We start from the raw sequence: 13586 nt of genomic DNA, 5'->3' as shown, positions 1-13586 counted from the left end.
CACAGGTATTATTGTCCTTTGTTTTTGTATGGTTCAGTTGTTACCTAAGTGAGATTTAAATGTTTTAACTAAGCTGGTATAAAACGTGTGCAAACAAATGTCAAGCATAATACACAACTTGAGCTGGAAAATAAACTTTACCCTCACAATGGCATTAGACAACATCAGTTCCATAGCAGCCATTTCATATTCAACTTTGTTATGCTTTAGATTTGTGCTTCTGTTGACTATTGACCAACAGCATTCTTCACATCATGGTCACATCCTCTTATAAACATAACTACCAAAATTTGGATGGATATCTTTACATTTTAAGCTGGTTGGTTCATTAAATCTTATAATAATAGAATCAAGCCTCCAAACCACTTAGCTAAGTTCTCTCCTTTTGGGTTGTTCCATTTGTTTGTCTCTTTGTCTTATCTTCCATTGTTTTCATGCCAATGTTCTGCTTAGAGTTTCATAACCTCTGCAAGTGCAGAATGTCCTTTTCTTATATGAAGTCCATCGCATATCCTTTATATGAAATAGGCCACAGTTTTAGAGACTTCTTACACTTTTATTTGTTGCGTTCACTCACATGGAGGTTCTTGTGACCATTTTATCCCTAGAGATACAAACACACACACACACAGACACACACACACAGTGTAGACATGTGCGTCTGTGTGTGTATGTGTGTGTGTGTATAGCGAGGACACAAAGCCTACCACAACAATATGTTGGAGCCAGAGCTAAGGACTTGACAGTGTTGTCACAAGCACAACAGGGTTAGAGGAGCTATGTGAGGAATGTATAACTGAGTCAAAAGAGAGAGGGAGAGAGAGAGTCCAAGTTTTGGTCTATCTTGGATTATCTTTGATATTCTTGCTGTTGTGCAATGTCCTGAAGCAGGATTTACATCATCCAAACAATTAACAATATTCTTCTCAAATTATCACTCTTCAAATTGCTTTTTCATACGCTTTTCGTACGTAATCTAAAACTTCTCTCTGTGTATCTTTCAGTCTGACTGTGTGAACTATGTGAAGATTGTGCACCACTATAACCGCACTCACCTGTACGCCTGTGGGACCGGGGCGTTCCACCCTACCTGTGCCTTCGTAGAGGTGGGACACAGGATGGAGGTGAGGAATGTGGGCAACAACACCACAAACACACAAACTGCTGAACTCATTTTTTCTTACTGTAATGCATCAAGTTCTGTTCACTACTTTTTTCGTTTGTTCTCACATGCTCAAACAAATAAAACACCCAAATGTGTTCAGATGCATGAAAATGTGAGCCTTAGTCTTCTGAAAACCAAATAACTGTCTTTTCATAATAAGTGGGAACATAATCTGAACAAACTAGAGGAAAGTACCTCAAACACAAGATTTTATGCATAAAGAGACAAATGTTGACATCTGATACCCAGCAGTTACTCATGCTTGGAAACCTTAGCATAATAAAACTGAAGTCTAGACTGAGGGTGCAGAGAAGGTAAATTATGACTAAGCGTGCACACAAATCCATGGTTAGTTCAAGTTGTTAGTTTCGAATTTGTTTCCCCATGCTCCCAAATCTCAAACCTGAAATCTCACTCCAAAATGACTGTATGATTCTGACAAAAGAAAATAAAGTGTATGTGTGATCCCACCATAAATCCAAGTCTCCCTCTCCTCTAATTCAGGATCATGTGTTCAGGATTGACCCCTCCAAGGTTGAGGATGGGAAAGGAAAGAGTCCTTATGATCCTCGCCACAATGCTGCATCTGTACTCGTTGGTGAGCTTTTTATTAACATTTGTGGAAAAAAGTTCTCTCAGCCTTGATTCCTTATTATAGATTAGATTAAGGTTGCCTCAAAAGTGAATGACTGGAAATGTGTTTGCTGTGTTCATTTTTTGACTTTTTCATACCTTGATTTTAGCTGCTTTTGTTTGATGGTATAGCCCTAGGCACAGACCATGAGTTGCTGATACTTTTTGTCTGCTAGGTGATGAGCTTTATGCAGGGGTGGCCACTGACTTGATGGGAAGAGACTTCACCATCTTTAGGAGCCTGGGGAAACGGCCCTCCATCCGCACCGAACAGCATGACTCGCGCTGGCTCAATGGTCTGTGTGTTTATGTGTCAGATTATTAGGCATCAGTTCTTTTACTTTATACTCCAATTAACTTAAAGCAACTCATAATGTGTTAGGGTTAAAAAATAATAAAAAGCTGACATTGTTCCTCTTTTGTTCACCAGAACCAAAGTTTGTTGGTTCCTTTTGGGTCCCAGAAAGTGAAAACCCTGATGATGACAAGGTGTTTTTCTTCTTCCGTGAGACGGCGGTTGAGGCACAGGGGTTAGGAAAGTCCACCTATTCCCGCATCGGACAGCTCTGCAGGGTGGGAGATTGTTTCGTTGTTTAAGTGCAGTATTTTAAATAAACTGGGTGTTTGCAGCAAGCCCATTCAACCTCGCTGTCAGTTCTGTAATGGAGGTCAAGTTAAGTGATGAAAGTAGCAGGTTCCAAATTTGTAATACTACACTAACTACATCCTTTCAGACTTTTACAGGATATCACACGTAAATTTGTATAACAACTCTCGATTGTTCTCTTGAATCAGAATGACATGGGCGGTCAGCGAAGCCTGGTGAACAAATGGACAACATTCCTCAAGACCCGTCTGATCTGCTCGGTACCAGGAGCCGACGGCAGTGACACATACTTTGACGAGCTGCGTAAGTTCACTGTGCACACGGACAGCATCTGTACAGTATCAACTCATTTATGATTAAGATTATGTCGAGTCTGATGTTACATAAGTGATGTTCGTTGTGATGGCCCTGCATGATACTCAAGTCATCCTTTTCTAAGCTTGAAGAAAGCACACGTTTGACCTCACCCAACTCACAACAGATGTCATAATGTGAACTATCATCGACTCAGATAACGAAGTCTTTTAAAACTTTTCCATTTTCAGTCGCCATTTCTGGCTTTATCATACTGAACAATGTTTTGGCTAGATCCAATTTCAGTAGTAAGAAAGGCAAAACAAAATCCTGTAATTGGGCTGATTTTCCAGCTTTTTTACCCAGAAGCACATTCTGTGGGTGCAAATGGAGAAAAAAAATTCAAGGAAAACATCATAAATTAACCAGGATTTCTGACCTCAATTGTAGTTTATCATTCAATCCCACATTCCTGCAGACTTGCAGAAAGCATGAGTGAGAGATTAATTGGTAATAGATTTTGGCCTGATCTGAAGCCAGTGTTTCTACTGTGGGTTCAGGCTAAGTTGAAGGCTTTTCTCTGGTGAGTGTTCATATGACAAAATGCATACTGTAAATGTGCTTTCATTAAACGTGTTCCAGAAGTAAGGATACAGTTCTGAAGAATAGATTGTGGGAAGAGGAAATATTTTATAATGAAGAGGACATAATTTCACTAAAATTCACTTCAACATTTCCACAAACATCTGGTGCCAGTTCACCCTGACATTGGACCCAAAAATATTCATAACTTAGAAATAAAAGTGCTCCAATCTTTATGTGTTATTTTGTAAGTTATGACTTCATACAGTACAATAAATGTAATAAAAATGTGAATGAGGAGGAACTTAAAGAACAATATAAATTATATTTGCCATTTGCTGAAGCACCCCTTCAAGCAAATGCCTAGTTGTCCAGCTATTACTTAGCATGTGAAGAAATCTAGAGGTTGACAGGCCTGCTGTTCCTGTTATGGTTACTAAGTGTCATAAGGGCAATACTCCAAAGAGCAGTCTTCAGTTATGACTCTAAGCTGCATATATGCCATGCCAGAAAAGAATCACTGATAAGCCTACTAGTAACCTAGCAAACAGTCAGACCAAGAGAAAGCTTATTGCACTTAAATACATCTCCCTTTAATTTGAGGTGGAGGAATCATTGAACTATGAAAACAATGCAGAATTTATGATTAAAACAGTCAACATGTGAAAATCTTGCATCTCATGAGAAATACCAAACCTCCAGTCATGTGGTTTGCACAGCAGCTGCAGCAGTCTCAGCTCTCAAGATTTTTTTGGATTGATTCCTCTAATCTGTACATGGCCAGTAATATGATCTGTCTTATCTTGTGACACAGTGAACACTGAGCTAGGTGGGTAAATTTGTCCAAATCCTAACCCTACCTTAGGCTAAATCCGGTCATGGCATTCCCTAATATGAACAATGAGTCCCTTGACCAAGAGTTTTCTGACCATACCTGAGGCCGAATCCTTTTACCCCTGTTGATGTTGATGTTATTTTACCGAAATACCTACACCACATTACTACTGTTTGCTGTAATGGAATTTGCTCCATGTCATGACCCTCAGTTATTAGTGAAATGTCTCTTTAGAGTAGTTAGACATGCCCATAGGGCTTTGCTTATCTTTCTCCCAACCTTTGACCTCTGGACTACAACCACCTGAACTGAGTATATGTGTGTCCATCCTCAGGCGATGTGTTCCTGCTGCAGACGAGGGACAGAAAGAACCCTCTGGTCTACACTGTGTTTTCTACTTCCAGGTCAGAGTTCATTCGTGTTGTGCAAATGTATGTGTGTGTGTGTGCGCGCGCAAAAGAGAGAGAAAGGACAGAAAAATAGAGAGCTCATATCTGTGTGTGCTATGTGTGTGTTTTGATATTTCTAACCCAGCTCCCCCTTTCCCCCAGCAGCAGTGTATTTAAAGGCTCAGCTGTGTGTCTATACTCCATGAATGACATCCGGCGGGCCTTCCTGGGGCCCTTTGCTCACAAAGAGGGGCCCAATTATCAGTGGGTCCCCTTCCAGGGAAAAGTCCCCTATCCCCGCCCAGGAATGGTATGTTTGTAAAAGCCCATCCTTAAAGCATTTTCAAGGGTTTCTAACTCCAATGAAAAGTATATTTACAGGAGGATGCTATTTAAGAACAGTTCTGAGGTACTTGCACTTTACTGGGTATTTACATTTTATGCCATTACATTTTAGATCAAAACATTGTCCTCACTCATCAACATTCAGCACATACACTACAATACACTATAAGATGGCCATAGTGACTAACTGCTTTGTAAATTCAGTTTTTAAACACAAAACACAATGAGCTTAAAATATGACGTTGTAGATGAAATTCCAAAACAATATATAAAGTAGATTAAGTTAAAACTGACTTCACATTGAACCACCTTTTTTTAACCTTACTTTCACTTCAGTAAACACTGTATAATACATAACATTGACTTAAATCAAATTATTAATGCAAGATTAATGGAATACTTCACTGCCTAAATATGAATACATTCATGTCATATAATATTCTTGTGATTTAAGTCTTATACACTTGTAGTGCTCAGCATTAGGTCTCATTTCATCCAAAAGCTCTCCACGGTCCTCCTAATCAATATGACTTATTGAGCTCTTACTTACTAAGCACAAATGTGTAGCATCAGCAGGATTTGTAATGCAGAGCTTTAGTTGTTACTGCCATAGCAGAACATTCTGCTCTGTATTTGTGCAGAATAATGAAGGTATTTGACCAACAGTAAACCCTGAGTAAACCCTTTCACATGCCATTGTCAACTGACTGGGTTGTAAAATTAGCAAAACAAATCAAATTAAATAAAAACACAATCATGTTTACAAGTTAATTGTGCAAAACTGCATGGAAAGCAGATTAAGTGTATGAAAAACTAGATCAAAATGTGTTCACTTTCAAAAATGTAAAAATTGCTTGATGCTACCACACATTTTCAATGAATTTAGTATCCTTGAATGAAGAATGGAGCTATAGAGAGGTAGGCTGGACTCTCCTATATCCTTCTGACCCCGTCATACTGTATGCTAATCACTTCACTGTGGACTGATGGGCCGTGGCTTTGATAAGGCAAACATTTTATGGCAGTTTTCATGCAGAACTGACAAAAAAGTGCCCAACAAATATAATCTGAGTCATGATGGATGATATTTGAGTCCAAACATGGAAAAGAGTCTCTGAGTACATGCCAGTCCTGTTCTGCAGAGCTATAACAAATCCCTTACAGTAGAAGTAGATTAGTGGATTATTAAAGTACTTTGAATTGCTGGTTAGTGGGTAAATCCTTTTATAAATATGAAACATGCAATACATACATTTACAGGTTCCTGGGACAAAAATGTTTTTCAATTTTAATGATGCCAGTATATACAGAGTTTGTTTCTGGTCCAGATTACTTACACCATGTTGTGGCCTTGTTGGAATTTAGTGAGTTTTTTTAACCACAATGGAACCAAAACTACATCTGCACTATAACTACAAATGAGAGTTTGCCTCTAAATGTAAGCAGCAGCCATTTGCCAGTATTTTATTTGTGCTGTATCTCATATGTTCTTTATCTACTTTGTCAGGCTTATTTAAAGAAGAAACATATGCTGCAGTATGAATTCTCTTCTCTTAATTGCCTTTCATTAGTGTCCCAGCAAGACATTTGGCAGTTTTGAGTCCACGAAGGGTTTCCCAGACGATGTGATACAGTTTGCACGTCACCATCCTTTGATGTATAACCCCGTCTACCCTATGAGCCGACGGCCCATCTTTGTCAGAACTAATGTGGACTACAGCTTCACACAGATTGCTGTGGACAGAGTCAGCGCTGCTGACGGGCAGTATGACGTCATGTTTATCGGCACAGGTGAATTACTTATTGTCAATTATAACTCCTGACTTTACCTGACAGTATTTAAACATGAAAATAATTCAGCAATATATGAAAAGTAACATGTTGGACTCCATCTCTGATTTCAGACAAAGGGACAGTACTAAAGGTAATCAATGTCCCCAAGGAGAGCTGGAACAACATGGAGGAACTTCTACTGGAAGAGCTGGAGGTCTTCAAAGTACGAAATGATAAAGCTAATTTCTTATAGATATAAGCACTTATGTTTTGACATATACTGAGTGAACATACGTGGCTAGTCATGTATTTTAAATTGTCTTTCTATAATAATCCTAATTTATTTTATATATAATATGCTTATAGTTTCTGCTGTACTTTCTTTTCTCTTCAGGATGCTTCATCCATCATCAACATGCAGATCTCCTCAAAACGGGTATGTTTGTTTTATAATTAACTAAGGAAATAAACCTTCTTTTTAAGAGAATATTAATCTTTGCATGGCTAAGTTGTTCTCTTGATTTTCATAAAAACAACAATTGTCTTATAATGGTAATTCCAGATTTGGATCAACACTGAAGTTGATCTGTATGTTCTACAATTCTGCTGACCCAAATTTTGGAACATTTTTATCATGTATACATCAACACTGAAACATCATAAGGCATAAGACATTGCAAGAATTATCATGGACACAGGAAGCTGGATGATCATGGTTAAGAGGTTTTTACTCTGATATGGGTACAGTCTTCTTTTAAAACTTGTCCCTCCACTCTGTGTCCTCACAGCAACAGTTGTATGTGGGATCAGACACAGGCATTGCCCAGGTTCCCCTTCACCGCTGCAGTGTGTATGGGAAGGCCTGTGCTGAGTGCTGCCTGGCCAGAGACCCGTACTGTGCCTGGGATGGAACATCCTGTACTCGCTACCTGCCAAACACCAAGAGGTTTGTGATACAAACACTAATGATACACACCATATGATCATTCGTTATACTGAGCAAGAAAAACACAATGAAACTACTGTTTTTGCAAGTATATTAAAATAATTTAACAACATTTTGCAGACGTTTCCGTCGCCAAGACGTAAGGAACGGTGACCCCAACACCCTATGTTCTGGAGGTATTATTCAAAAACTATTGTTTTGTCTTGGTTCTTAAAATGAAAGCTTGAAAGCTCTGGTAGCTGTGACCAGTTTTACAAGTTGAGTGTTGCAGAGAGGTATATTTCAATAAAAAAGAACAAAGCCTCATTTTGATCCTGCTCTGACTCACAAAGACTCTCTGCATTTGACAACTAACTTCCCTTGTGCCAAAAATCCCAATCCCTTCCACCCTTCACCCCTTTTGACTTGTGTCCCCACAGATGACAATGTGAGCATTCTGTTGCTACCCGTCTTTCTGCCACATAACTGAATCCAACTAATCACTCACACTGAAGGAGTTCCTGAGTAATACGATTACATCATGTGGCATGCAAGCCTGGTTGTGTAAAACTAATGAAGGTCAGAGTAATTGTCTCTGATGAGAGTGACATGGCCCCAAAGTAGTTAAGCAGCTTGTACACCAGTGTTTCCTCAACAAGCTGTTCAGTAAAATAAATTGGTCTTATTCTGACCAAACTGAGCTCTTGTTTGTTATAATTATGTTTTTAAAGTCTTATGATTTCGTAAATGTTTCCATAGATGTACTCCCACTTATAGCTAAGATTAAGATCTGAGGCACAGTAATGAGAAAAGATCAGTGTCTGTACCCTATCACTCTGGGAGCATACATGACCAAGCATTGCTAGGATTAGAAGAGTCCTTGTTAGTGTTGACATGTTACTGAATGTTCAAATCATCTTTAAGTACCAGTGGGTATTCAGCAGTGCTCTACAGTATGCTGCTATTATGTGTGATTGTAATCAATTATCTCATCAGCAGCCACACTGACCAAGACTCTGTCATTACATTTCTATAATAACTAATGTAGGTTGCATTTTCCAGTAGTACCAAGACCCAAGTCCCAGTAACCATTTTATAATTTAATCGTCTGAATCACAAAACTGTATCAAAGTAATGACCTTTTCCATACTTGCCTGGTACTTAATTGTCAATGGTGAGCAAATGTCTGAATTACAGTACACTGTTAATGTCCTTTTCTCTGCTGCCCCCTGCAGACCACCATAAGTATCGTGTTGCAGAGAGGAAGCTGTATGGAGTTGAAGGAAGCAGCACTTTCTTGGAGTGTATCCCCAAATCCCTGCAGGCCAAAGTCACCTGGACCTTTCAGAAACATCCACAGAACCCACGTGAAGAGGTAAAAAACCACAATGATCTTTAGTACCATTTTCAGTCCAATCTCAAATTAAAGAACATGCAATATTATCTTTTTGCACACTTGTACAAGAAGACAAAATGGCAGCAGTCCATCTTGTTCCAATTATTTAAGCTCCAATAATTCTATAAAAATTATTTCTATTTTCCAGGTGCGTCCAGATGACCGCATCCTCCTGACAGACAGAGGTCTTCTGATTCGCCGGGTCCTAAAGAGAGATATTGGCATCTACCAGTGCCACGCCATGGAACATGGCTTCACGCAAACCTTACTGGGCATTACCTTGGAAGTTGTACCTTCCACATCCTCCTCAACCTCCAATCTACCCTCTGATTCCCCTGTCCGATTAGACCCCCGCAGTGGAGGTGCGCACCCAATGACCAATCAAAAGTTTTGGTACCGGGACTTCATGCAGCTGGTCGACCACCCTAACCTGAGCACAGTCGATCAGATTTGTGAGCAAGTTTGGGCACGTAAAAATTCCGGCATTGACCAAGTGGATAAGAGCTTTCCTGCTCCAGGGAAGGACGTCCCAGCTCTGGGCCCTTCTGTCCGCCCAGCTAACAAGAAATGGAAGCATCTTCAGGAGATAAGAAAGGGGAGAAACCGCCGGACCCACGATGGGAAACCGAACCCTCGGGCACCTCGCAGCGCAGGAGAGTAACACCTTGGAATAAAGTGCGCAGGGAGAAAAGAGTAACTGATACAAGGAGAAAGGAAGCAAATGATCGAAAGTGACTGAGAGACCATGAACTCTGGAGGTGTTCATACATACAGATACACCCACACACATAAAAACACATGTGTGCGCACAGACACACACACAAACACAAACAGCACCTCCTCTATTATGTATATTTATCTATGGATGCCCCCACTATATGGTACCCCAATCCTTGAGTCCTCGTTCCATTGGCCAGCCCTAGCATGTACTGCCTTACCCACCATATTGATTCTGCACGCTCCCTTTACACTGTTCTGTTAATGTAGTTGAGTGTACAAGCAGGTACATGGGAATGAATCTACCTTTATCTTTGTGCATTAAAAACATACACTCGCTTGTCATTCCTTTACCACTGACTGTAAATGGATGGTGGATGATCACAGTGCAGTGATACCATATCGTTTGTTGGGTATTAAAGTTTGCCTACTACATGTCAGCTACACAAGGTTTGTAGCTGGATAAATGTTCCCAGCCACTCTGCTACACCACTCAGAGCAAAAACAGCCCCAGGTTTTGGACGAATTCTCCTCACAACTTTTCTTACCTGAGGATTTCATACCACTGTAGAAAAATGTCGGACAAGAGTGAGGTTCATAATAGGAAGGAATGGAGAACTGGAATATACTGGAAAGTAATGATCTCTAACTGGAAACGCATTTAACTAGGTACAATTGCACAAGCATGCAGACAAACAATTTTTTTTCATTATTTCTATATAAACAGATGAATTAATCCACTTCCTGTTGTGCTCATTTCCAGTAACCTCACTTTTCACATGGTTTCGTGTGCATATTACAAAATGCAGTCACTGAATATGTAGAGATACCAGCAGTGTGGGGCAGCCTGTGGTACAGATCAGCATGTTGCAGAAGTGGTTATATTATATATTAGGTGTCATAGCAGTTTCCGTAGGCACATAGATACATGTTGCAGCAAAAATAAATCTCACAACACAATGCAGTCATGGTTAGAGTGCAGTCATATCTCAGCAGATATGACTGAATTGTGTTACTGGTCCAAACCACTAGAGAATGAGGAGTGGAAAAACTACTGGCATTCCATGATGTGACAGAAAGACGAGATGTTGTACAGTGCACAGACAAAGCTGGAACACAAAGAAGTCAACCTCTAAAAGCAAATACGAGAATTACATTTGAACAAGTTTTAGCGTCTTGTGGCATCTTAAACACAGAAATATTGTATCAGTATTCGGGAGTTCATATTCAAACAGTTTTGAGGTAATCCAAAATTTCACTCTAAAATTTGTTACTTATTGGTTTAATTTCTGACTTTCATGATGCATTAACATTAAAGAGATGTCATGAACATGATAGTTTGGGTGGGAAGCATTAATACTATGACGAGGAAGAGGAAAGATATTAGTGGACTGTAGTATGACAACCCACGTTTCTGGGCTACAGTGCAGTACATATATATATGAGCATGATATTTATCAGTTTTTTGTACTCTAAGTGGTACTTCTACTCCTTGCTCTTTTACACTGTTCTTGCATATGTTGTTTGTGATAATGAGATATATGCAATTAATATGAAATGAGTGAGTCACCGACTCCTCATTCAGCACAGTAAAATGCACAGAAAGCTGTTCTCCTGTGACACCCACAATGCATTTTACTGTTTGCAAAAAACAAACAAACAGCAACTTTCCAGCTGACATCATATACTGTTTGAATCACTTCTCAACGTAGTGTTACAGTCATTAACACGATTGACTTCTGCTGCTTATCGATGTCATCTCTTCCTATTAGACAATATGGTCTTCCTTCTCTCTCTTTAGTCTGATCTCTCTCTGTGTATTATCTGTAAAGAAACCTTGTTTGTTGTCTGTGCTAACATGGTGTTTGTAGCCTGCCCCCTAGTGTCTATTGTGTTTACAGGCTCAGGTGAGGAGCCTACCTGTATCATAGTCTATCCATGTGAAAGAGCGCAACTGGCCTTGTAAGATAAATTAATGTTTTTCGCGCTTCTGCCACACATTCTCAGAAGTATCATTGGTTAAATGATTTTCAATATACTGAAATTGGCTAAGCTTGGCTGCGGTATTTTCATTAATTCCCATAGTCACTAATAACAGGAGGCGGCACAAATTAGGTCAGTGGATGGATTTTAGATGTCATTATTTATATACCCTCTTTGAGATGTTATTAACTCTTTAAACTGAACTGACTGACTCCTATAAAAAGGGACACTTATTGTGACGCCACATCCAGGATTGACAGCAAAAAGAAGGAGTTTAAAATGTCCGAAAATGCTGCCCATCTACATACGTTTGCATTTAATCTGCCTTTAAACCACAGAACTAACTTAGTTAATTCACTGAATGGAGATTAAATTTATTAGTTGTATACTCCTTTTTCTTTATTAAGAAATGATTTACATTGGTAGTGATGTCAAATTTGCCTGAGTCTCCCTTTTAAGGCCGCAGTTGTTTTGTGCTCTTTTGAAATTGCATGACCAATGTTAGTGGCTAACGCGTTTGACAATGGTGCAGTGGCAAGAAAGAGCGAGGGAAAGAAAGCACAATGTTGAATATTATTATTATTATTATTATTATTCCTGTGTATTTATGTGCAAAGATAAGCTGTTGTGGTGGAATTTTATTTTTCTTATAATTGTAGATTTACATCTGTATTGTTAATATTCTGCTGAAAAGGATTCATCCTTGACTTTTTTTTTTTTTTTCTCCTTTTTGGACATTACAGCTCCCCCTCTGAACGCAGTGTCCTGTTAGCGTCTTTGTTGTTCACACAGCCCTCCACCCCTGTTGTATCCCATGCCATGTGATGTGACGCACCCCTGTACGATAATTCACAAGGAGAGGCTTGTGTATGTGTATGTGTGTGTGAGTGAGAGAGAGAGAGAAATGTGTGCTTGTGGATTGTGTGTCTGTTTTGGGGTAAAGCAGAGCTCTGTATATAATGGCAAAGGAGTGTGTGTGTGTGTGTGTGTGTGTGTGTGTGTGTGTAGAACGGTCTGTAGGTGAAAGTTCAAACGTCGAAGGCCAAAGTTAATGTGGTGCACTGTAATACTCCCAGAGGTCTTTGTGAAATGTTATGTCAGATTGTTTTTGATTAACACAATAAAAATATGCAGTTACTTTAAAATAAAATATCCAATCAGTTCTGTAATAAAGAGGGGACAAAAAGAGGGGTTATAAAAATCCAGAATATTGATAACAGAATATGGCTCCTTAAAGGTCAATAATAATAAAAAGTCCTGACAACCCAGCATTATAATAATAAAGATGGCCAGGGCAATGTGAGGGTGTGCTGCATTTCTGTTTTCAAATTTCTGCCATCATTAGATGTCATTTATGAATGAATGACAGAATGACATGACAGAATTTGTTTCATTAAGATCCCCATTTCAATTAAGTTTGATTAAACTCTAAATCCATTTCTTGCCATCTCTGTGTTCTAAATGATGTCATCTGTGTTATGACCACATGGCGGCAGTCATGTAATGATTTTAAGTCCAAAATACACGAGAAAAATGAAATGAAGTCCAGCCATTCAAGAGAACAACCAGAACAAGAAAGCTCAACAAACAGACCCACAGAAAGCTGCTGATCACTCTCCTGCTACCACAGAAGGCCTTTTGACATCTTTACAAACCGCCACCCACCTTCTCAGGTGGGCTGGGTGCAAAACAAATACAAAGTGATGAACAAAGCATAATAATTTTCTAATTATTTCATTCCATCAAAAGTTTTCTCTCAGCTTTCAGTGGTTTTATCTGGTATTGTGCTTCAATTTAATGTATAATACATTACTGTAAAACAACTTTGCTACAGTGTTAGAATGTAGTTTTATTTAGGGTTAGGGTTAGTTTAGGGTTAGGGTTAGTTTAGGGTTAGGGTTAGTTTTATTTCATTTTGAAAAACCCTAACCCTAACCCTAAC

General features: G+C 39.2%; 1 protein-coding gene across 2 annotated transcripts in view; it reads left to right on the top strand.

The window, feature by feature from the left end:
* The window catches only part of sema3b (sema domain, immunoglobulin domain (Ig), short basic domain, secreted, (semaphorin) 3B), a 70527-nt gene extending 57733 nt beyond the window's left edge, over window positions 1-12794 (top strand). For both annotated transcript variants that reach the window (XM_046396335.1, XM_046396336.1), the window contains exons 5-18: window positions 1005-1124; window positions 1670-1763; window positions 1975-2094; window positions 2229-2371; window positions 2594-2708; window positions 4451-4520; window positions 4671-4815; window positions 6422-6641; window positions 6755-6846; window positions 7018-7059; window positions 7412-7569; window positions 7690-7745; window positions 8784-8923; window positions 9093-12794. In XM_046396335.1, the coding sequence (XP_046252291.1) occupies window positions 1005-1124; window positions 1670-1763; window positions 1975-2094; window positions 2229-2371; window positions 2594-2708; window positions 4451-4520; window positions 4671-4815; window positions 6422-6641; window positions 6755-6846; window positions 7018-7059; window positions 7412-7569; window positions 7690-7745; window positions 8784-8923; window positions 9093-9605 (2028 nt within the window). In that variant the 3' untranslated portion in view covers window positions 9606-12794. The remainder of the gene's footprint in view (window positions 1-1004; window positions 1125-1669; window positions 1764-1974; window positions 2095-2228; window positions 2372-2593; window positions 2709-4450; window positions 4521-4670; window positions 4816-6421; window positions 6642-6754; window positions 6847-7017; window positions 7060-7411; window positions 7570-7689; window positions 7746-8783; window positions 8924-9092) is intronic.
* Window positions 12795-13586: the final 792 nt, after the last annotated feature.

This window comes from Scatophagus argus, chromosome 8, assembly GCF_020382885.2.
Source record: "Scatophagus argus isolate fScaArg1 chromosome 8, fScaArg1.pri, whole genome shotgun sequence".
Classification (NCBI taxonomy): domain Eukaryota; kingdom Metazoa; phylum Chordata; class Actinopteri; family Scatophagidae; genus Scatophagus; species Scatophagus argus.
Note: the sequence above shows the minus strand (reverse complement) of the source record. Positions and strands in the feature narration are given on the sequence as shown.